Genomic DNA, 25,860 nt, shown 5'->3' on the forward strand with positions numbered 1-25,860 from the left:
TTTATTATAACTTTAATACTGTATGTAGGTATCAGTTGATAATGTCACATTGACGCAGATACAACCGATCCTGATTAATATTAAACTGTGTGGAGAAAGTACTACATTAATACAGTGCCTTTTTGCCAACAATTCAAAGTGAACGCTATTAAATATATTGATATACCTAAATACTTAAGTTCTTTTATAGTGATTCAAAACTTCAGTGCATAATGATGAAAGTGGGTCATTTATCATTATTCTAAATCTCATTTTTGTATAAAGAGAGGTTTATAATAACTAGTCCCCTGTTATAAAGTTTAAAATGATGAAACGATAAAACTCCACCTATCCGATGGATCACTTTCTTGTATGACCAATGGGGCAAGAAGGTGTATTGAATATGAAAGGCATTGATAGGGTGATATCAACGCACACTCACGTGGAATCAATATTGTGAATTGAAGTAAAGAACTGTCTTGATCAGATCTTGAAAAACCCGGGTGTTATGAGTGCTAAATACAACGGTATTATATCTACAAAAGACAGAGAAAATAATACTAGTCAATAGTCTTACTCTCACAAGACCCGAAAGACCTCCAAGGTAGAATGCAAGAACTCGCGGATGTCAGTCAAACGGTCAGTATAAAGATAAATGTCTCAAAGACAAAAGTGATGAGGAACTGTTTTTCGGACCCTGCGATTATCTGTATTTCTGGCACCCAACTCGAGCAAGTCAGCAGCTACGTCTATCTCGGACAGCAGGTGTCCATAGACGGAAGCATGCACGATGAAATTGCTCGAAGAACAAAGCTGGGATGGAGTGCTTTCGGACGTCTGAATAGTATCTTCAAGAGTGACCTACCATTATGTCTTAAGCGTAGGGTGTTCAACCAATGTGTGCTACCCGTGCTCACGTATTGCTGCGAGACGTGGACCCTCAACACGAGAGATGTCCAAAGGCTAAGAGTCACACAGCGAGGCATGGGGAGGTGTATGTTGGGCATCACGCGAAAGGACCGTAAGAGAAACGAATGGGTTAGGAAGCAGACAAGAGTACGCGATGTAATAGACGTTGCCAAACAGCTGAAATGGAGATGGGCGGGGCACATTGCTCGCCGAAAGGACGGCCGCTGGACAAATGCCGTCATCCAGTGGTACCCAAGGGGCACGAAACGGCCACAGGGTCGCCCTAAAAGCCGCTGGATTGATGAACTGGTAAAGTTCGGCGGAAATACCTGGCAGCGAACGACACAGTGATGATGATGTGGTGATAGATTTTTTATTTAAAATTTTATACACCACTTAACTTTCGATTATTTCTTTGAACATTAAATATGTGGCAACAGAAGGGATCTCTGATAATGGACCCTGTGTGTATGGCGAAATAAATAGCATGGAAAACACTTCGTGAAAGACATGGTATCGCAATACGAATAAGAATAAGTTGCATTGTCAATCGATACAATAATTGTATTGTAGATATACAAAGTTACCAATGTCCTATTTAAACATCATACATATGGGCATTTTCGCCAAAGTTTGTACATTGCGTTTTTGGCATGTCCCATGACTTTGATTGATTTTTTCATAGTTATTATATTATAAAATGTTGGAAAGTTATGTACTTTTAACATGCAAATTTATTAATTTACTCTATTCAATCAGTTAAATACAACTATCTGACCTGTATATATTTTTAATTGATTATTTAGATCGAAAGGTAGTGCGTTTTTACCATGTCCCACCCATAAATTCAAATAAACAAAGTCTGATTTCGTCATTAATTTTGAGTGTGTAAAATTAAATTCGTAGTGTTTTCAACAGCTTACATTATATATTTTTGGAAAATATATAGTTTTTTCGTAAATTTGTACCAATATTGAAAAAAAATCACGTTTAAAGTGTGTCCCAGGATATTTGAAAAAGTGGAACTCCACATTCCGTTACCACGATTTTAGCATGAAGGCGAAAAATTTTCACTATAAATATGTTTTTTTTTAATGTAGCAACATTTTTGTATAACACTGATCGCCATGTACACTTTAAATTGTTGGTGTGTGTCGGTATCGCTATCGGAACAGGTTGCTTTCTGGGTTGGTCATTTAAGAAGTTCCACTACTGTTACCACGATTTATAAGGTAAGAAAACACATATTTCTATTTCACATACTACACATATGGAGCTTATCTTTCATACTACAGATATCAGTGGCGAAGGGTGGAGGTAAGCTGTTAAGATTCGCTATAAATAGTGCACACTAAACTTTGTTAGTCATATGTATTTGTTTTTATTTAACTAAGACTACAATTTACAGATGGTATTAGTTAGTTTTTAAAAATCAATTAAACCCTGCCTAAACGAAACCATAATAGATTTGGTCTAATTTGGGCAATGCGACAAAATTGTGTACAATTTTTCATTCATAGTTATTTGTTTTCGTTGGATTAAAACTACATATTACACATATTTTTGCTTCATTTTTTTGATTCATTAAGCCCTGCGTAAACCAAACTATAATAAATAAAAAATATTATTCTATCTATAAAATACTCAAAGTTATGTATGATTTAATTGCATAATTTTAGATATTTTATAGATAGACATGTATTTTTTGACTAATATCTATTATGGCTTGGTTTCTCAGGGTTTAATTGAATTTTAAAATCTAACCTACACTATCTGTTAATTGTAGTCTTATTTCAATGATAACAAATATGTATGTTTGAAAAAGTTTAATGTGCACTATTTATGGCGGATCTTAACAGCCTACCTCCACCCTTCGCCACTGACAGATATAATAAAACATATCGCAGGTTTAACAATAAAACTAAGCTAAATTTTGGCTTCAAACACTTCTGAAACAGAATCCGTTACTTCCACTCCGAAACTATATTGGTGGTAACGTATATGTGGAATGTAAAAGTAACGAAATGGCATGCATAAAGTTGGGTTTACAGTGTGTGTTTAGTTCTTCATAGATTATAAAAAAAATTATTTTGTCTGTTCGTATGAAAAACAAAAATATTTTCATTAAAAAATATAGAAAATAACCTGACTATAATATAATAATATAATAAAGATTAAAAAAGTATGTGATATGTCTGAATACGCAAAAATAGCGCACATAAAAGTATGGAGATAAAAAAAAACAACAGAAGGAAAAGAAAAAACACCAGACTGAAATAATTGCGAGACAGGCACTGGCTCTGTCATACTCTTTCTGTTATACGCCACCAAAATTTTAAAACTTCTCCATACATTTTAGGCATAGAAATTTATAAAAATGTATGAAAAAGTATTTTTTTGTCACGTTTAACAGAAATGTGTACTCGATTAGATTTAATACCTAGAACTGTAGGTATTCACGAAATGTCAGAAAAGTACGTCTTGATTACAATCAACCTGTATAGCTACATTTTATGTTGATGAATACAATTAAATTTCAAGACAACATAAAGTCGAACTTGGTTATTACGAGGAAGATGGGACCGACTGAATTTGCTTGTTATAAGCGTTACTCGTTATATCAGAGAATAGGTATTTTTAAATGAGCATGTCACATTACACAAAAAGCCGAAAATAAAAAATTTGGAAACCATCGTAAAAATCCCCGAAACGAGCATGGCATTCATAAACTACAAAAGAAGTTGTTTATTGTAATTAACGCTGGTAGGTACCTACGGACTTCACAAACCTTGGATTTTTCAACCATATGCGTGGATACTTTTTTATTATTGTCGGTGAAACACCAATAAGGTAGGTACTTAGACACTTTACTAGTGTCATAAACGTAATCCGACCCCGGCGGCATCCTTTCCAATCGGATTTTATTGCTTAGGGTCGAAATGTTTTAAAACGGTCGACACATTAACAGTATTTTAGCTCGGTATATCCGATAAGTTGCTCGTTATAACAGTGAAAAAATTAAATGTATGGCGAAAATCATAAACCAATTGTCAACAAATGTTTCGTTATTACATCCGAGATCTCGCTATGTCAGAGATCGTAATAACCGAGTTTGACTATAATTATTTTCGTAAAAGTTATATACTCCGTGCCGCGCTAGGAACTCGCGTCTGAATCCCTTGCTGATTTTTTTTTTCATATATTGTTAATTTGCTTAAAAATATTTTTTATCTGAGTTACAAATAATATAAATGCCAAATAAAGTTATGGTAATGTATAGTGTGTCAAAATTATTACCTACCTTATTTTACAAGTATTGTGAAATTTATTATAAAATATGTCTATTTTAGTGATTAAGTTTGATTTGTTTTGTTATTTTGACGCACGTTGAATATTTATCTGTCTATCAAAAAATTCAAATAAATTTCATAAAACAAAAATTTGTTTTTATGGTAACATGTAACTTAAGCTTTACAAATTACACTCCGTTACCATTTCGTTCCATTCCGAAAATGTCCCCAAAAAAGTTGAACGTTAACTATTTTTCATTTGATTATTAAATAACGAAACTTATTTATTTTTCCAATAAAATTTAGTAAAAGTGATTATTGTCTTTAAAAAAATAGCAGAACGAACATTGATTGGTTTTTTCAAATACTAAAGGAAAAATGCTCTGCCATTATAGACATAGGGTAACGGAGGGGAACGAAATGTGCCCAAGAATTAAAATTCAATAATATTTTTTGACTATTTGTAGTTTTATTTTGAAGTGTATGGTTTTTTTAATCTAATAGAGCTCTTTTAAGTGATAAAAAGTGTTTCATTCATGTTTTAAAAGCTAAGTTTCGTAGTCACGGAACGGAAACTTATTATGCCCAATTTCATAATAAAAATGATATAAATATTGTATTAATCAATATTTTGCTGAAAAATTGCTATCACCAATTCAGCAATAGAACAAGGAATCTGCTAGCTATATAAAAATGGTTAATTTGAGTGAAAAAATAATATTACCCAAATTTCAAACATGTACAAACTTTGGCGAAAATGCCCATATACACAATAACTAGTCACTTCCGTCAATCAATTCGTATATTAGAAGCTCTTTAACCTTTCATGGCGTAGTTTAATCTAATCTAGTGAACAATATTATTCCCATAAACAAATATTTATTTTAATACAAAAATATAATACTTAATACAGAGATGTTGAAAAGCTATTGAGACAGAAAAAGGTGAAGAAGAAGAAGTTTTAATGGAAACAATTAATTTATAATGTATACCTACGTATAGTGTTGTTTTAATAATTAGCGAAATATGTATTTGGCAAAGGAAAACATAAAAAAAATATTTTTTCATTAATACACAGTATATAATATACCTTTTTATTGATGCTTTTATAAGCAAGATTTTATACGAATGAGTTATTTTTTTATATGATACATATAGAATATAGATGGGAATGTTATATTACTGTGAATTTGATTGTGGCACTACCTTCCTACTCTCATTGGGTCAAGGTGAACTGATATTGAAATTGTGTTTCTACCATCAAAAACGTAATGTATTTTTTTTATAGCGGAGGCAGTTTCAAGAAATATAAGTGAAATGTTTCCGTAGAACGCTTCGCGGCAGTAAGGAAACATGCCCCTAAGGCGCAAGTGAAATATACTTCGGTAGATATGAGACATAAAATATTGCCTCTTCATAGAGCGAAAAGAACTAAAGGAAATTATTAACAGTGAGGAACGACACATCTCGTTGGGTATAAAGCGAATAAAATTGTATCGTTATCCTGGCAGAGTTCCGCAACAGTTTTGAGCCTTTATAACAAAAAAGTTTTTGAGTTTGAATAAAAAAAAAAACCAATATAAATAAGACTTATTTCATAATATGTACCAACGTTTGGTTGGTAAGCCAAGATGACAATTAAAATGATATATGTTTTGTATTTTGTCAAATATATATGTAAGTATACATTTTTAATGAGCGAAATGACACTTATTTCAAAAGATTTTGAAAGCACTATGATATTCATTATCGTGTGCTTCAATTTGTCTGCTGCTATCATTAGGGATGATTTTCCAATCCTGGCGTCCTATAAATTTGAATTTAAATGCACCTGTTAATTGCCTACGTGGTCGCAGCCATGCCCTATTCTGGTTTACAACTGTTTCCTCCTGTCAAACTTATCAGGTACCATTAGTGAGGGTGCAATACTAGTCAATGCGCTCCCCAAAGACAGACATTGTCAGTGATGTGGTATATTTTTTTATTTTTTTTTATTTAATTGTTATAAGATTGTTAATGTTTTTATTATTTTTTCTCTTTTGTGAAGGTAATATCTGCTATATATATTTTTATTCAACTTGTTTGATGTGAGCGTCCTGACGTCTGATTTGTTATGTGCAAAATGGGTTTTATTTTTAAATAAATACAAACGTTTTGTGATAAAATACTTGCTAAAGATTCCAGAACGTCTTTAGTATGGTTAAGAAAAAATAATATAGGTAGGTAGTCCGTTTTGACAACATTGCATATATTTTGTAATTACATTGGTAATAGAGGTCCGATTTTGACGGTCAAGCTTTGGTGATTTTCGATTTTACGTGATTGCTCATCTAAATAGCGATAGACGTATACAAACACAATTCAAGCATTTTTATTTCAGTGTCGTCCTAAACATTAAATCTCAAAGCACAATTATTGGGCCTGAGTGGACGCCGTGGACGGTGTTCGGCGGAGCGGCAGCGGGATGCGCAAGTCACACATAATATAACCGTGTGTGAAATGCCCAAAAATTACATTGTCTACGAACATGTAAAGAGAAATAATATCCAGATAATTGAATCATCAATTAATTTACAAACAATAAGGATTTTCGTCACATTCTTAAGTTTTGTGGATCTTAAGTTATTAGTAAGATTGCCGCTGAGTCTATTAATTGTTGTACATACTATTATCTCTTAGATATGACGTATTTCTGTGATATCAATTAGGTACATAATACAGAAAAAATAGTGCATGTTAAATTATCGTTTGATGAATTTGTACATCATAGATGTTAAAGATCGTGACAGGATCTGTCTAATTATTATGTAGACATTTTTATTTATATTTAAAAGTAAAACTATTATTTGTTGAATCTCTTGGATGGTTGTCGATTGCTGTAACTATATTATACGACGCCTAGAGACGTATTTTTTCATTTTTATGGACTAGACTAGATAACCAAAAATTCGGTTTTATGTTTATAGCCAACCAGCTGCACAGGAGTCAAGCTGTTAAAAACTACCTTTACGTGTGAGAGTCATAATACCTACTAGCCGAGTGTGTTCTATATTTAAAATATATGCCGGGCAGAATAAATAATGTTGCCTGCATGAAAAATTCATGAATCAATTTTATTGCCGAATAAATAAAAAAAAAGTGTTCGGAACGGATTGCATTTTTGCTAACACTTTAGTTAACGAAGGTTTAAATTGTACCGTGTGAATATTTTATTACGTACTTTTGCTTTTATTTTGATCAAAAACTGTATCGTTTTACATAATACCTACTAAAAACGGATCCGGGGATACTGGAACACATATTGAATAACTATAAATTTTTCATACAATACAATACATTAACTTCAAACAGCTTAAAACTTACAATGCGACAACTAAATCCTTTACGGTAATAGTTGTGCGCACCATTTTTTAATCAACGGTTCCTTTTTCAAGGTTAAATATTTAAAGGAACATCAAAAGCTCTTTCAGATGGAATATTTACATATTTTTTAGGTAAAAAAAACTGTCAAAAATTTGCCAGACAAAGCTTAAAACTGACTTCAAAACTAAAATTAAACAAATACATAAATCGATAGAATATTATACCGGCATGCTTTATTTATTGAATTCTAGTTACAAGTCACTTTCAAAACTTTGCTAGTACTATACGCCCAAAAGAAATGTAAAATTGTATGTCTGATTTAATTTAGTTAACTAAAGTAAAATTGGTTTCATCAAGTAGCCTCAGTTGATAAAAATACGTATGATACATATTTTCACATACAAAATGCTTGAGTAATTCTTCATAACTGTAATATTATGTATACTGTATAGTGTTTACCAGGGGTGGCGAACCTGTGGCACGCGAGATGATTTTGCATGGCACGCAAATGTTTTATCTTGAAGAGGGAAAAAACCAATAATAATTGACAACAAAGTTTTACAAATAAATATACTTACTTACATATACATACATCATAATATAAAAAAAATAAAGACGACAGCCATGCGTTTTTCCTGAGGTTTTTAATATCATTTTTACCAATCGATGCGCAGATCGCATTATACAAAAAATAGCAGGCAAAAAAACGAGCCGACTGTGAACATTTATTTGTGCAACCTGCGGCCCGCGGCGAAAATTTTCACCTAAAAAAAACGAACCGACCGTGAAAAAATGAGCAACCTGCGGCCCGTGGCGAAATTTTTTATCTAAAAAAGCGAGCTGAAAGTTTTAAACATAAAATTCTTAAAAACTTTTTTTTCCCCATGAAAAACTGTTTCGCACGTCACAGTCGAAAAATATTTTTTGGGAAATTTCGGCACGCGTATGTAAAAAGGTTCGCCAACCCTGGTGTATACTGTATACTCATCAGGATAAATAAACAAAAATGATACTTATAAGTTCTTCAAAAATGTACTGTGTACAGGGACCAACATATTCAGAATAGGTATAAAAAGTTTTAGAATAAGTTAAACTAAAATTTAGATAATTTTATGTAAAACAATAATTATAATTGTAATTATAGTTATAATTGTATAAACGATTTTACAATGGATTTATAATTATTATAAATCCATTGTAAAAATCGTTACCTCGTTAATCGTAATCGTTAATCGACTATTATTTGCTCATTGCATCAGTGTCGATTAAATGATAAAGATGTAAGTAGTATTTACTTAATTCTAAAATTATCATTACTTATATAATTTCACCGCATTACTACAAATATGACATGTGGGTACTGAATTTCAATTCTCTGGGTAGATGGGAAATATGCGAACAAGTCGTTGACAGTTTAAAATTAGATACTTACCTAATATATATATATATATATATAACTCAAGTGAAACTAATAATATAACATGGTAGGTAAGTAAAAAAGGGTATATTATTAGATCACATTATACAATATTAATAAACCATTTCTTTTATTCAACGAATAATTTCCAAGATTTTGAGAATGTAACATTCTACATATTGAACATACATAACATGAAAACACCTCAGATATATACCTGCCCACTAGAAAAAATCATATTAGAAAAATAATTAATATTCCTTGATTTAATACACAAAAACCGATAGTCAATAATAACGCAATTTGATAAGCATTTCATGATTGACCTACAAGTTTAAATTGTCTTAATTAGATGGGAGGCTCGTAGCATAATTGGAGAATGCGCAGTTGGCGCGATACCAGTGGTTATACGGGTTTAAATCCCGTCGAGCATCGTATTTTTTTCAAATATGATTTTTTCTAGTGGGTATAATATATTATATATGTGAGGTGTTTTCAAGTTATGTTTGTTTTATACAATATTTGTTATTCTAAAACGGTGGTAAACTGCATTATGTTGGAATAATAACAGCCGAATTATTAAACTTCCGATATCGGAATAAATAATACCCCATAAAGATGCCAGCGTGGCCGCGTGTGGGAAAATGTCGCACACATAATTTTATATGGCAACAATGGCGTTCATGAGTCTGAGCAGGGTAAAATCACGCCGGATTCAGAGAGTTTATGCAAATTTATTTGCTTATCGTTATCGGTTGACCTGTCGCAAATTAATGCTAACATAGGTCGATATAAATAAGCCCGGGTAATGAATGCATTGTAAGGGCACCGACTTAAACTGAACGTTTCAAACGAATTTGCTCGTATAATACATGTGTGTACCTACCTTTAGGACTTAATAATATTCAGCAGTGGATTTAAGAGTTTCCGCGTCCGTGGACGAAATACCACATACTTGAACAACTACTAAAATAAACGCTGACCAATTCAGAGTAGGTACTGTACTGGTAAATTTGCAAAGTCATGGTATGAAATACGAAATAGCCATTGGTTAAAAATAATACATATTACTTATATGGAATTATCTAATACTCTTATAATCCTAAGACATTTTGGAAAACACACCGATTTCTTTTTTAAGGGACACTTTGTTGATATTTTAATGTTTTCAGTTCGACTTGTTCGTCTCCGAATTGTCTACCGATTGAATTGGACACATTTGAGAAATATCAGATGATTTTACAGAAACGTGACGTTTCTATTCGATATTTCCTTACATACCGTATGAATTCGCCATATTTACTGTTCGCGTCTAAAAAAATGTTAATTTCGTCGCTTAAGACCTTCTACTCCTTTATTGATAGATAGAACTAATTATTTTAATTCAAATATCGTATATACATATTGGCGCGCATCATTTTTTTTCCGGTGAAAAAACTATAATCTTGGTACAATAATTCACAATGCTCACATTGTTTGACAACGCCCTCACTGGTATACAATTACTATTGTACTGTTTATAAAATGGAATAATAGAAAGTTAGCCCTACTACAACAGAAAAACAGTTACTTTATATTAATCATTTTACATGGTTTTAACTCTGGTAAGTGTGTGTAATAATTAAACTATAAGAAAACTTAGGATCGGATTTTCAGAAAAGTAAACGAAATCAGTCATAATTAAATATTTTTTAATATTAAGTAATATTAATACTTTAGTATGAAAATATTTATTTATTATTTTAGAACGATTATATATCACATACCTACTCAACATTATTATTCACTGTTACGTTCTATTAAGAATTTGTGGAAAAGTTTTTCGAGAGATTCTACGTTCAGTTGGTGGAAATTTATTAAAGATAACGTCTGTATTATTGAATTTTCATGTAAGGACTGTGATCAGAATCGGAAAGATGTGGCGGTCTTTCAATATTAGGGAAAATGAATATTAGTAACAATTTCATTAAAGATACTAATTTGAAAATTCCACAACCGAAAATATAAGCTTAACACGTGTCGTATAATATTTTTTACACGTGGTGAATAATAATACCAAGAGATAAATAATTAAGATGGAAAAGCGATTATTGTTGATGTTACATATTTTATGAGAAACTATTATTTTTGAATAGCCTGAAAAATGTTCGTCCAACAGAACGTCAGAATCAGTGATATAAATATAACTACCCTGCATTAGGTGGGTTGTACATATATTCGGCGAAGCAATAATGTATAGTGCGTGTTTAGATACGAGTGTATTGAATGGAAAACATTTCGTTATCAGATGAACGCATTGTTTTGCGGCGTGGGAATGGATTGATTGAACATTTTTATGGCGAACTACAATTTATTCAGAATGGGCCAATCAAAAATATTGCTCCACCAATATCGCATAATGAGATCGGAATAATTTCGAGTGATTTGCTCGATTTATTTATTTGTTTCTGTTTTTTTTTATGGACCGCTGTTTAATCGACGCCATTTTTCAGTCAGCGTTACAATTTTTTTTATCGGATTTTGAAATATTATTTATGACAAAGGTTTTAAATAAATTCGGTCAACCTATTCTGTGTAATGGGAAATAAATTACTGTTTTCCGATTTGAAGTATAGTCATTTTGGAAAAAGTGTTTGACAAAGTAATTAATTTAATCGACAACTTTACAGATAAGCTCTCTTTTGACATTACTATACAAAGCACTTATTAATATTCATATAAATATAATATTTTTTGATTGTCATAGATAACGTAGAAGTCTTTGATAGATTATCCCTATTAGCTCGATTGGATTGAAAGACTACCCGCATATTTAAAAATGATGATTTACGAACAATTTTAATTAAACAATTATATACTTACTTACTATTATATTGTGATGTTTTATAATATATACTTACCTACATCAGTGGCGAAGGATGGAGGTAGGCTGTTAAGATTCGACAAAAACAATGCACACTAAACTTTGCCAGACAGACGATTTTTCTCATTGAACTAAGAATACAGTGTGTAGATAGTGTTAAGAAGTTAGTTTTTAAAATTACATTAAAGCCTGCATAATCCAAGCCATAGTAGATAACAGTCAAAAAATATTGGTTTATCTATAAAATATCTAAAACTATACCATTAAACTATACACCATTTTAAATATATTTTATAGATAGAAGAATGTTTTTTATCTATTACAATTTGGTTTAGGCAGCGCTTAATGAATTAAAAAAAAACTAACCATCACCATATGACATAATATGTATTCTTAATTTAACGAAAACAAATAAGTATGGTTGACAATGTTTCGTGTGCACTGTTTACGTGCACACTGTAAATGTGTGAAATTTAAAAGCCTACCCCACCCCTCGCTACTGACCTACATATTATGAGTATATACTGAGTAATCAAAAAAATAGTAGTTGGGACTAAATGCAGATAATGATTTAAAAGTAATTTAAATATCAAGCATGTAACTTATTACGGATTCAAATAAATAATAATTGATATTTTATAATATATACCGACACTTAAGTCAATTACGAATTAGGTTCGAAGCGATATTATTAAGATAATACATAGAAAAATATAACAGAATAACTCATTAGTCATCATAAAGATCACATGATTTACACATTTAAATCTACTTTGGAGATTGTTTCATAAATAATAAAGAAAGAATTTTTAAGTAAAGAACACTAAAAATGACAATATGTTATGTAACTATATTTAAATATAAGACTTAACTAGAACAAGTATGTTAAGCAGGAAAAGAATATTTCTTGCAAGATAAACCTACGAGCTTTTAATTTCGGTGTTTGAGCTTTTACAGCTTTTGGTCAAAAACGTCGACTAGCTGTTCACTCCACAGTCACTTGTTAGGTAAGTAGGTACCCAACAGAAGTGGCTGGAAGCAGCCATATAATTTTAATACTTGGCCATTATCATTCAACAATTTTCGATAGCCGTTATAATCTTCTCAAAGGGTGTTTTAATGGGGATGGAGTTTAATGTAAGCCGTTGTTTTTGAAGGGTAGGGGGGCGGAAAGCGGAAGGGGCTTTTATATTTTAATTCCATGGAACACCTAAAGGCTGCGTCTCAATTATTTATATATAGTTTATTGATTTGTGCAGATTTTTACATACTCTTGGAAAATTCACGATACGATAATCACATTGTATTAAATGGTTTAAGCAAAATGAATAAAATTCACTGATGAATATTTAGATTTATATTAGAAAATAATTAATGTATTTGGTGCCACGTTATATTTTGCTTTGCCGCGTTTGATATAAATCTTTTCAGATGAATTGCTCCTGAATAACAATTGAATAACAACCACCTACGTACCATTAATTTTATTATTTATGTACTCTTAATGTGGTGATATAGAAAAAATAATATGTTTTTTGTTGGATACTCTAGAAACATTGAGTTTAAAAAATAAACAATAAGAATTTGAATTAAAACAACAGGTGACGTAGTAAACAATAGTACATACTGATAATATTGTGAAGCAGAGTTAGCCCACATGCCGAAACACAGAAGCCAAGTTCGATTACCGATCGCAATATAAAAATTAACGAGTGAAAATCAATAATAATAATACTAATAATGCGGTTTTGCTGCGGAATGAGAAGAGTAACTCCGTCTTACTTTATCTGCAGTCAAGGGTGCGTCACCCCTTTGCTCTGATGGCAGGTGTTTTACTTTGATGTCTGCTTCGCGAAATTTCTAAGAAGTCTGACCCAGACAAATTATTCTGTAAGATAATATTATTATTCTAAAATCTACAACTTAATAAAATAAATATTTTTATATGATATGCCTCGTAGTCAACCCTGCTTATATTTAAAAGAGTCAGCTAGCTAGATAACGATTCCGACGTTTTTTGTGTTATTGTGTAGATTTGGAAGTAGAAGTGGTGAAACTTTTACATAACTAATACATAGGTATATTATTATTCTAATATCTACAACTAAAAAAACATATTTTTATATGCTATGCTTCGTAGTCAACCCTGCTCATATCTGTATGAATCAGGTCGATAATGATTCCGGCCTTTTTGGGTTCTGGAGTAGATTTCCTTAAGGGGTGAAACTTTTACATAACTAATACATATGTCTATTATTTATCATTTAAAAGTAGATTGGAAAAAATAAATGACTACATGTCCCTACGATTTATTTTAGTGCAATAAAGAGTTAAAAAAACTCAGTACTGAGAGTAGTAATTTGTCATTACATGACTAGTTCTGTGATTTTAAAATGTGTTATTTATATGTTTACTAACGTAATATGTTTATATTATTATAATAAAACGAACGAATGCCATGGAAAATTTTGTGACTTCTCTTACCGTATGATAGATATTTTAAGAATGTCAAATCTATATGTTTATAGACGCGATAATATTGTAAAATCAGAAATTAAATTTTCCGTATAAATTGAATATTGTAAAATGGTTTAGTTAAGTAAATGGTCACCTGCTAAGTAGAAAGTATGTAAAAATTAGATATTATTAACACCGTAAGGGATCGAACTAGAAGAACGTAACTTGTATGCATATTCAGTGATACTTTTCAAAATTATTATAGGTAGGTACATCGAATTAATCGTGAGATTAGGGCTTTAAATTATGGCGTCCATCGTTTGGGTGTGAGCAACTGGGTCAATATTAATATTTGTATGTAAATTTATTCCTCCTCCGTAGCTGAAACATCCTTGTTGAAGCTATATTACTTATTGATAAGTTGTATTGAAGACGGCAGAGGATAGTGGTAATGTCGGGCTTAATGAAATAAGGATAATAAACACGATACGGATCTAATCCGTTGGATACAACCGTCAAAAACGGCAAATTTATGCAAAACTATAAGGTATATGCCATATCCAGAACCTATCTATATAATATTCTAGAATCTAGACGATGTAATATAATTAACATGTAACAAGAGGAGAAAGAACATTAGTGTAATTGTTTCATATCAAAATTTTATTTTATTATGTAGATTAGTTACTAACAGAAACATCACTGAGTAAAATAAACTTAATTAGGGTCATCATAAAATTGTCAGTAAGAAATTCATTTTCCATTCAACGTTTCACGAAGTTAATTAGTTAAAAGATTATTGTTAGCTTACTAACCTAACCTAACCTGTAAACCAATAAACGATAATAAAGCTCAAGTAATAGTCTTTGATAACATTTTTTTATAATTTTTCTTTTGATTATTAAAAAAAAAAAAAAAATATATATATATTTAAACAAAAAAAATACCACTTATAATAAGGTGGGTGATAATTAGCATGTAGGTACTATGAACCAACGTCAATTAGTATATTTAAAATTATTACATACCTCATGTGACAGTGCCGGGGATCGCTTGTTAGAATTTGGCGCCATATTCTGTGGACAAAAGAAGATAAATATCAAAAAAAGTTAAATATTATATATTAGTTTTCAATCAAAACAATGTGAAATGAATTAAATAAATCTACTGCGAAACACACATTTAAAATGATTTATTATATTGGCTAAATATGGCTACATCACCAATAGGTACCATATACCTCTATCAAATTTTACGTTAGTTTTTAGTTTAGAAACAAAAACAAAATGTGAGTGATAATAGCTTCGAAAAGCTCATAGCTTAAAGTTAATCCAATAGTCTGGGCGAAAATGATTAGAAATATATGGCAATAAGAACTTTTGCCGGAAATAGGTTTTCTCATTGCTATAACTATTAGCAAAATACAATGATCAAAGATAATATGATGGCGTTGGGTAATTGTGTAGCACTACCGAAAAGCATGGTGCGCCATCCCTAATGCCAGAGATTGTCAAAATATAGAGATTTATCGAAACTACTATTTAAAAATGTAATTTTAAATTATGGTCCTCAATCAAATACATTTGTGCATTGTATTTTCTATTCAAATTTGGATCCATGGTATAAACCTAATGCTTACAACTATTAATTGTCATAAAATATATTATATGCCAATAATTAATATCCTATGTTATGAAAAAGCAATTTTATTGTTATACTTAATTATGTAACATGGAATGAATACGAAGAATTATGAGGGTATTGGGTATCGAAATAATTATCTGTAGTAAGATGGCAAAATATGATATTATGTCCGTTTTGTTGGCAAATTGAGTTATGTATACCTTTAGACTCGTATCAGTGAGATCTACAAGATATTAAAATATGGTAGGTATGCCTAGGTCTTATTTATAGGTTAGGAGAAATAAACTGTGTTAATATGTGATATGTCTATTGTTTGAATTTATTTCGAAGTTTAAATTTGTTCTCTTCAATTTAGAAAAAAAACATTTTTGACATCTTACTACAGGTATGCAATCTTCGAATTCTTATTTCGTAAAATTAAAGTAAAATGTTCAATGTTCAGTAAAGTTTCACTCGTTTCAATCTCGGTTTTTTTATTTACTAATATTTTATTATGTTGTGAGATTATTATGTTCACTTGTAGGTGACATTTTTTGTACGTAATCCAGATAGCTATACTTAAGATGTTTAGAACATTAATGTAGGTACCTATACATACCTATATTCTACAAAGACAATGCAATAAACGTTCTTCGCTTCCAAACACTTTACGACTCACCAATACTCCGCCTGTATATTATATTGACATAATATTATGTAGTAACGTGTTATGCTTGCAGTTTTAAAACAATATATATGTTTGTGGTATGGTGCTTACTTAACTATCAAGTTGTACCTGTTATGAGACGATACTAAGCAAAAAAGACACAACAGACAGTTCGGCGAAAATTTGTTATTTTTATTTTTCTGTTTAGAATCTCATCTTTAGCGCCCTGAAAGTGTGTCAGCAAAAGCCATTTCGTTTAATTGGTCTAAAATTGACTAAACATGTTAGATTATTTTGTTCTGATAATATGACGTAACATTATTATTATGTATTTATTTGAGACGTTAATCAATTAAACATACATTTCTGTATGCAATAGATACAGAAACCAACATAAGCATAACATCGACTAGCTTCGAATTGCGAAACTGTTGAAAGCCATTGTATGAAATAATAACAGAGGATTTGCAAGTATCAAATCACCCCAGCGATTATTGCTTATCAAGCCACGTGGCTAATTCGACTCACACACTAGTTACGCGCTGCAGCCATCAAAACTAACTTGAGAATTATTATTTAAGGGAGGGTGAAAATCGATATTAATATAATATATATAATGATTCTCTATTCTCTTCTTAGTTGGCTAACTAGGTTTAACGGATAATCGTGGGGTGACGTCATCTAAACATGGCAACGCTATAGGCGTGGGGTTAAGTTACTTTTTGAGATTAAAAATAAACACGTCGTTGTTATGTTTAAATAAAAAAATATATAACGCATGGACATGAAATAATATAATATCCGCTGAATCTTAGGGGTGCATTGGTACGACCGTGTTACAAGCAGTCGAGTTCATGAAGGGATATGTCAGTCCTTGGTGATTGAAGTAATCACGATGAGACACTCCATGTGGTTGAGACATGGACCATGTATACTCTTGTTGCACAACATCAAGGGTTCCGTTGCTGCGGGCGATCCTCCCTCACTCTGCAGCGGTACTAACAAAGCGATCTACGCGCTGTAATAGCACACGAAATAGTTAACTATTGTATAGTTATTTAATATTTTTGAGATTATTATGACCCTACTATGGTCTCACAAGAGAACGTGCGGCGACTCCGTTGGGAAGGTCTTGTTTCAAGAATGAAAATATACCCAATGATCTAAAAGGCACCAATTTAATAGACGGCTGAGAGACTTCACTGAGGTAGTTGGACTTTGTAGGAAATATATTACTCCTGATATTAAGGAAGTGGACACGTTTTATAGATGGCCAGGACCACGGCTCCTACATAATGAATAGGGCCTCTTTGTCGCCCCCCTACCTATCGCTAAGGTTAAAGGCAATATGACGCCCTATAGTAGCGCATTCCAAATGGAGTTCACGGTAAAAATAAAGGATATTTATTGTATTTTAGTAGGTACTTAAATCCACTTGAATTATGGAGTTGTTGAGTACCGACACACAATTAAAAATTGCATCGCATCACCACATATTTTAAATATTAAAATTATTGAAATAAAGTAGCGCCTTATGCGTCAATTACATCGAGCTACTTTACGAGGTGTTTGTTGGTGAATTTAAAAGCGGGCCATTCAGCTACTGCGATTGTGATGATGGCACACAAAACTTTCCATTCGCTGAGAAGCCAACAAGTTAGCGACTATTTTGACAGAATGTAATTCGTTTTTTACCGGGAGGTCGCTACTACGCTCTACTGCGCAGACGCAGTAGGCTTTCAACTTTTCTCGGTAGATTGTTTATAATCAGCTTGTTAGCTTGTTCGATGATGACACTGGGCGACTTTACGGGCAGATTGTAAATTCGCCAACCAGCAGCTCGTAAAGTAGCTCAATGTCATTGATGCTTTAGCATAGTAGACTTTTTTTATTGTTAGAACAAATTTGTGATGTGTGTTTATCTCACTTATCTGGTCGACTCGCTACGCCAGGCCCTCCATGAGACCGGGTTCCCAGGCTAGAGCCCTGTTGGCACCCCCTTGTGGGGGCCATGGCCAGGATACTGGCCTGTACCCGGTATCGATGATAATGATAGTGAAAGAAAATAATACGTCTTATGCACATAAGTTAAAACTGTTTTTTTAATAAGTTACACTAGGTACTAATTAAAGAACACATTTTAATTTGTATTAGAAAGACAACACTCGCTTTGTTTGCTAATCTCCCTTCTCTAATAGATAGAATTAACTCAGATTTTCGTCGAACGGAGATGGGAGGTTTTTGTTATCTATATGTTTACAACGCTGCTTACCAAAATAACCACACTAAAAAAACCCATTTATATAAATAGATGTTGACAACGTCCTTCTAAAACCTAAGTGGACGAAAAAAATCCTCACCCTTACAAAATTAAACTGAGGAAGTAATATATGATGTGTTTAATACTAATTAATACATAATTTAATTACATGAACTTTCATCACGATAATGTCAGTAGGCATTTTCTTTTGAGTAAAAAAACTTTTGGGTCATATATCTCTTAATCACCTCATATGTAGTTTAGGTTATTTATATCTAGACGGTAGATAATTAGTATGAAGTAATTTGATAATATCAATTATAAAATAATACTAGATACCTATTAATTGGTCACTACCATAATATAATATTATATCCAACAATATTTATAGATATACTTAAACAATTCCATTTTGACAAATTTATTCAATGACTAAGTTAAAAATAAACTAAGTTAGTAATGTGTATTATTTTCAAACAATATTTATACAAAAATAGATGAAATATTGTAGATAAAAATAAATGAGTTTGCTCGTTAGAATTGTCACAACATTTGCATGTAAAGATAGTAAATATTTTTCCTTCTTCTTCATAAATCAAAGTTCCTTGTCGATCACAGTATGACGTCACTGATATATGATCTAATTTCATAGTAATTAGTGACGAAGAGTTACTATCGGGAGCACCTTTGTGGAGCAAGCAATATTAATGTAAACAAACGCGGGAGCTTAATCGCTGTACTCGAAAGCTTGCGTAGTTTGTAAATACTTTATGTTACGTATACTGTCGTATACCAACGTCGAGTAATGAAATAATTCATTGCAATTAATATTTACTGGTGGATTAATAATATTAATATTACTTGCATCAAGCCAGGAGATTGGGTCTAGGACGATTTGGCGCCGGGACAACTGGACGCCACGCAATTCGAAATTAAATAGACGTTATGTACTTATAAGTACTTTAAAAAAAATATTCAATATTGTTATTTGTATTTAAATTATTATATTATGATTTAATAGTTGGTGAGAAATTAAATATGCACACCTAAATAATGGTTTAATCGTGTATATGTTTAAGTTCCAACGAAAAAAGAATAGTTGTATTGTTATATAAAGCCTTAGGCATGTTAATTCTTAATCCGCAATAAAAGAAACATTATGTTAAGACTAAAATTAATTAAAACTACTAAGTAGTTGATAGAAACTGATTAAAATTCATCGTCTACGCTCTGTTTACGTGTCTACGATAGTGCGGCGTCCAAGTGTCCTGGCGTCCAGTTGTCCCATTCCCAGGAGATTTAAGTATCTTCGGAGCCATGATTGGCGGCATATTTTGTGAAGTACCTCTGGACGACTATACTTTTATTAAAGTTAAGTTTTTTCGATGCACCGTCGTATTTTATTTTTTAGCATGTGCTGAGACTCTGATTTACACCCAGTGTGTTGCAGGATTTCATTCATAAATCACTATTCCATTTTGGTATTATTTTGCGACCTGGGTTTCGCCTTTCGGCATCTCACCATTGACAAACACACGCTGATACAGTCGTGAGTTCGCATAGTGTCTGACGATATTAAGAGTATTCATTTTCGATTATTGTTTACCGTAATTTAGCACTTTTTGTTTGGTTAATTATTATCTGTTAGGTATGCCGACTGTTTTTGCGAAACATTATTTTATAAACCATATTCTGAGTATACTCTGCATATTACATTGATTTATTAATCTCAAAAAATTGCAATCAGCAGTACCTACCTACTCTATCTGTCAGTGGCGAAGACTCCATACTAGGCGATTATTTATAGCCTACCTTCTTAAGAAAAATATTTTTTAATTGCATATTGACATATTTATATAAATCTACTTAATCACTTCATTATTTTTATGTTCTATAAAAATAATTTATTTTGCCAACCAGAGATGTCGTATATGTAGGAATGTATTACACAGTTACAAAACAATCTGCAAAGGTATTAAAAAATATACCACAGCGCGCCATCTATCTTCACGTAAATAAAGGTCCGATTATGTGTGAAATAATTCTGATTTTTTTTTTGTATGGAATTTACGTCTCGTAACCTCAGCAAGTCTGTCGAATTGTGTGAAATAAGGTAAGGTCCTATCGCAGAGCCTAAAACATTCGCGCATAATATTGTTGTCATGACTGCGCACTTTGTCCAAAATCATTAATAATTAGATTTATAAACATTTAAAAAAATGATAATTATACGACGTTTAATCGAATATTAATAAATAATACTTTATATACTAATTATTGTTTTAAAAAAATAAAAATATATATCTAATGATTTTTGACGGGTATAAATGTTTCGAAAATACGTAATTTAAACACATCGCTCATTTTTTTGTCGTCAGTGAGTTTTTGAAGTTTCATTGAATTAGTGTGTCGTTGTCATTTATTAGTATGTACCTATTCATTAGTAGTATTTCTCGTAAGTATGCCTGGCAAGTGTGCTCTTTTTATCAGATCTTTTCAGCCTACCTCTTTCCAAAAGTCACCCTTCGCCACTGCTATATGTACTGTATAACATCAAAATAAGTCGCCAAACATGACAGCTGTTAGGATTGATAATTATAATGTGGAAGTGATGCTTAATCAAACATGTGTGTAAAATTAATTCCCGAAACAGAAGCTAAATCCTATGATATTGTTTCAACGGCAAGTCAGATAAATGCCTAAATCATAATGTAAATAATGCGGAATATTCGCGTGATATGAGATGATAGGAGAATCTATAAATACCCAATATAATGTGGCATACGGAATATCCTGACTTAATACGTGAACATATTATACTATGATCGTCAATAACGTCGAGAGAAGGTTATAATAATATTATAATATATATCGATTCGAGATATCCTTGAGAGTAATCTGGATACTTAGGGAATTAATTAAGATCAACAAACAAGTGATTAACAGTATTATCAATAACGACATTATTACGACAAGCGACAGGTAATCATAATACCTTTAATCTGTAGTTTCCCAACGGATATTGATTACTTCTGAGTTCACAAACTCATGGCGTAACTACGAATACGATAATTTTGATTAGCAGGTACTACGGAAGCTTTATAATAATATTATTAGGGTGCCTGATTGTATCCTGATGCATTCATTGTTAAGTATAAATAATATTTTACAGGTATACTTCAATATTAAATGTATAAGCCTTAGCCTTAACCTTTCCACTGACTTTATGCTAAACACAAAAAATATCAATTTTAGAAACACGCGCTCGCAGGTTATCGACGCTTAGTTAAGGAACAAAGTAAGATTTGGCGGCGACACCACAGCAAATCATCTCACAAATCTGTAAACCTTTTATCTTACTCTAGCGAGTGTCGCAGAGATTATAAGGGTGCCGAATACTTTCTCACTCGCACTTATGCATCGTTTTTGTGCAGGCCTTGGTATAAGCAATTAAATTCGCGAAAATATGGATGAAGTTTGAACCTTTGACGACACTGTATATGTGTGTCTTTTTAGAATACTTTCAAACGTATGCATTTGTTGTGCTGAAGAGTTTGAAATTCGTATTAGTACCATGGATGGTTACGTAGTATAAACAGTTATATGTACGTAAGTACCTACGTGTCGGTTGGTTACAGACAGACGTCATTGGGAATTAAAAATATTTTTCTTTCTTAAGAGCGTACATAAGTGAAACGGCAAATATTTTTACACTGTGTGGAACGAAATTTTGCGGCGCGTTGCCATTCGGAGAGGGATAGTCGACTTGTTCGCACGTCAATTTCTTTTGTGATGGAGTCGGATGAAAATATTCTTAAATCGTGTAAAGATGACTAAAAAACGTTCCGCATGTACTTGAAAAAGAAAACATGTCAATGAATATACTATTATTATTACGAATATAATAATAAACATAACTTAAAAAGGACGCATGTTGAACTTTTATGACACATTATATTTCGTTTGGCTTGCGTCATTTGCACCCGCGACCCGCAATCCGCGCATCGCCTAGTCACGATATTTTTAGACCATGCCTCAACTGAGGTATAGCCTTAATATTAAGGTATGCTTTTTGCTAGTAGACGTGCCTGTAGAAAAAGATTGATCATGCATGCTTTCAAACATGCAGTTACGTGTGTGTGTTATCTTTAGACTTATTCTATATATTTAAGTATACCTATGCTCCGTATATTTTTGTCACAATATAAAGTATCTTTATCTTCTGGTCTGGTGTTTGATGGACGCATCCCGTAGTTTATTTCGTTACTCTCAATCCGTAGTCTTTTTCTGTTTCCCCGTAACCGTTAATTGGCTCTTAGTTATATAATAATACTTACAATGCTATAATTAATTCATATAGCCGCAGATTGTAAATGTTACAAGAAAATAATCACAAGAGTGAAATCACTGTGATACAAGCGTACGTCATACCGGTGAATATTGTGACACACCTTTGTTATCCTTTTAATATACACATCGTGATTCGCAGTTTACATTGTTGAACCCGAGAGATTTCTAAATCTTTGGCCTTATTACAGGGAATTTTATGTTCTTTGGATAATCAATAGCACAGCTGTCGAATCTAAAAATACTTTGCTGTAGTTGAAACAATTCACTTGCAAAGTTAACTATGTATTACGGAGTGTGCTGAGAGGCATATTTATGTAAGTCGTAATAAGTAGTTTTACATAATAATTAAACTATTTAAAACATTATAGGTACATTCTGGCTGCATTAAAAACTACAAGGTTTTGCACTTATTATATGATTAACGCTTTCAGATAAATTCAAACATACATAGCACAAAATATAAATGAGTAAATAACTAATTCAATTAAATATTAAAAAAAGAATCTTCAATCAACTTATCAGAAATGCAGACAGAATCCATCATTGATCGTGAGTGTCATTCAAATTTGAACGTAGCTCTGGAATCAAGAGCAATTTAAATGAAAAAAATGAATTGATATGACGTTGGTGCAGTTGAGACAAAACGAACACCGGAAATCCGATTCATATCAATCATATTAAAACAGTTAGGCTTGATTGGCACTTGAAAATAACAAATCAGATGAATATATCTGACGTTATTGTATGTATGCTGTATAAGATTCCAAAATGTGTAGGCTATAATAACTATAATCGTAATTCAATTGAAGATTAATGGTTTAGCTGTATTTAATTACTTAGTAAATTTGTCATTTGTAATATTATATTCATTGAATTTTTTGAAAGTTTACATCTTATAATACTTATGGCACAGGTATTCACACTGTACACGTCTACCTATAACATCACAAAATTTCCATCAGTTTTGTATTTGGTTTTTGAGTTGCCACTGTGGGTTCTTCCTATTTCTTCCCCCAACATTTCGGGCACTTCAGAACGGACAGAAAGGGCTGGAAGCCATGATTATTTAAATGTAGCATATATTCCCCATAAATACTTTCAGAGTTCTTGTGTGTTTTAATTTCTTCCTTTACAGCTTGAAAAATATCCATTATTCTGGCCGAGTATTTTGATCTCAAAGTCAAATTTGTGGAGGGGTGTATATTGTTGTAACAAATATGTAATTTAATATTAATTTTAAGGACATGCTTTTTAATATACCGAGGTACTCATACTTCTTCGGACATCTGCTAGAACAAATTATATTTTTTATAAATTTCACACAAAAGTTTACACACTTTAAATAAGGGAAAAAATTATTGTTAGTATTATCATATCATATAAGAGAGTATAAAGAGACTATTATTTACTACCATTCACCCCCTAGCATACGACGAGTTCAACAATACAAAGTCACATCATGCATCGCGATAAAAATTAAACTAACACCGCTCAGCACAGTGACATAAATATGATGGATGACTGCCGGTGGGAGTTAAAAAAAATGCATTTAACCTTTATTTATTCAATCATCCATGATGATAAAGCGGCCGCCATATTGCAACTGCCGCCATTAACATCGACTGTCATACGCGCGAGTCGTGCTTTTATCATAGCGGAAAGAAATAGGAAAATGCACGGCGAATGCAGTTTGCACTTAATATTTGAATGCGCGTGTGTAAAATGAATTATTGCATTACAGTTGCATCTCATTAACATAGAGTGTGTATTTAACGTTACTATTTTTTCCAAATATAATAATAATTCCACACACGACAAAATATTTGTAATTTCACACCATGTGTAATGGTCAGGTTAATGAAGGCGTACTGCTGAATGCAGGGAGCGATGGAAAAAAATCGCGAAGAAAGCTGTTAGACCTCCAGATAATCTGTGTTACGATTCTTAGTTGAAGAAGAAGAATATCTACAATCCGACTAAAACTCCCCTTGCGACTCTTCAAATTAAAGTCACTCTGATAGTTGCCATATAAATTAACATCATGCATTCGCACTTCGGTGCAAGGTTGCATCACCAGTCCCATGCGGCTCTGCTCGGGACAAAATGAGGGCTTAAATTCTTTGATCTGGCACACGTAAGGGTTATGTTAGCCGGCCGCGTATGACGTGGCTGCGTATACATAACGGGAGCGGAGGTGAGAGTTTTACACACCAATCCGACTAAAACCCTTCAAAAGCACACGAAAAATATGCCATTATTTTGAAAATAATGGGAAGTTGGTTGCCTTCTTGGCAATGTTGTAATGTTTAATTCTCGAGTGTGGTGTGGAGAAATACGGAATAAACTTTTTAAAAAGAACTTGTTATTTTCAATAGTTTCGTCTATATAATGAATATACATTAAAATTTGTCATAAACGAAACGTGCATTGTATTTCTTGCGTGACTTGACCGTCATAAGTAATAAGCCGTATCTAGCTTCAAAGTCTTCAGTTAAGTGCGACTAGCTTTCGAATTTATCTTACTAATCTGCTCTACGGTAGATTTTCTAAAAAAGTGGGCAATCATTCGAATTTGAAAATGAACTACGATAAAAACAAGAAACTAATGTTATGAATGAACGTCATTATAGTTTGAAACGCAAAATATGAATCTTGAAAATATTGACACGTGGACATATAGGT

General features: G+C 32.1%; 1 protein-coding gene across 2 annotated transcripts in view; it reads right to left on the minus strand.

The window, feature by feature from the left end:
- Positions 1–25,860, minus strand: part of LOC147066351 (uncharacterized) — a 1,224,975-nt gene that overhangs the window by 126,535 nt on the left and 1,072,580 nt on the right. For both annotated transcript variants that reach the window (XM_085955769.1, XM_085955768.1), the window contains exon 8: positions 15,307–15,354. In XM_085955769.1, coding sequence (XP_085811895.1) covers positions 15,307–15,354 — 48 coding nt within the window. The remainder of the gene's footprint in view (positions 1–15,306; positions 15,355–25,860) is intronic.

Source organism: Rhyacophila brunnea, unplaced genomic scaffold (assembly GCF_057557595.1).
Source record: "Rhyacophila brunnea isolate RB1 unplaced genomic scaffold, BYU_Rbru_1.0 scaffold_5, whole genome shotgun sequence".
In the NCBI taxonomy this organism is placed as follows: Eukaryota; Metazoa; Arthropoda; class Insecta; order Trichoptera; family Rhyacophilidae; genus Rhyacophila; species Rhyacophila brunnea.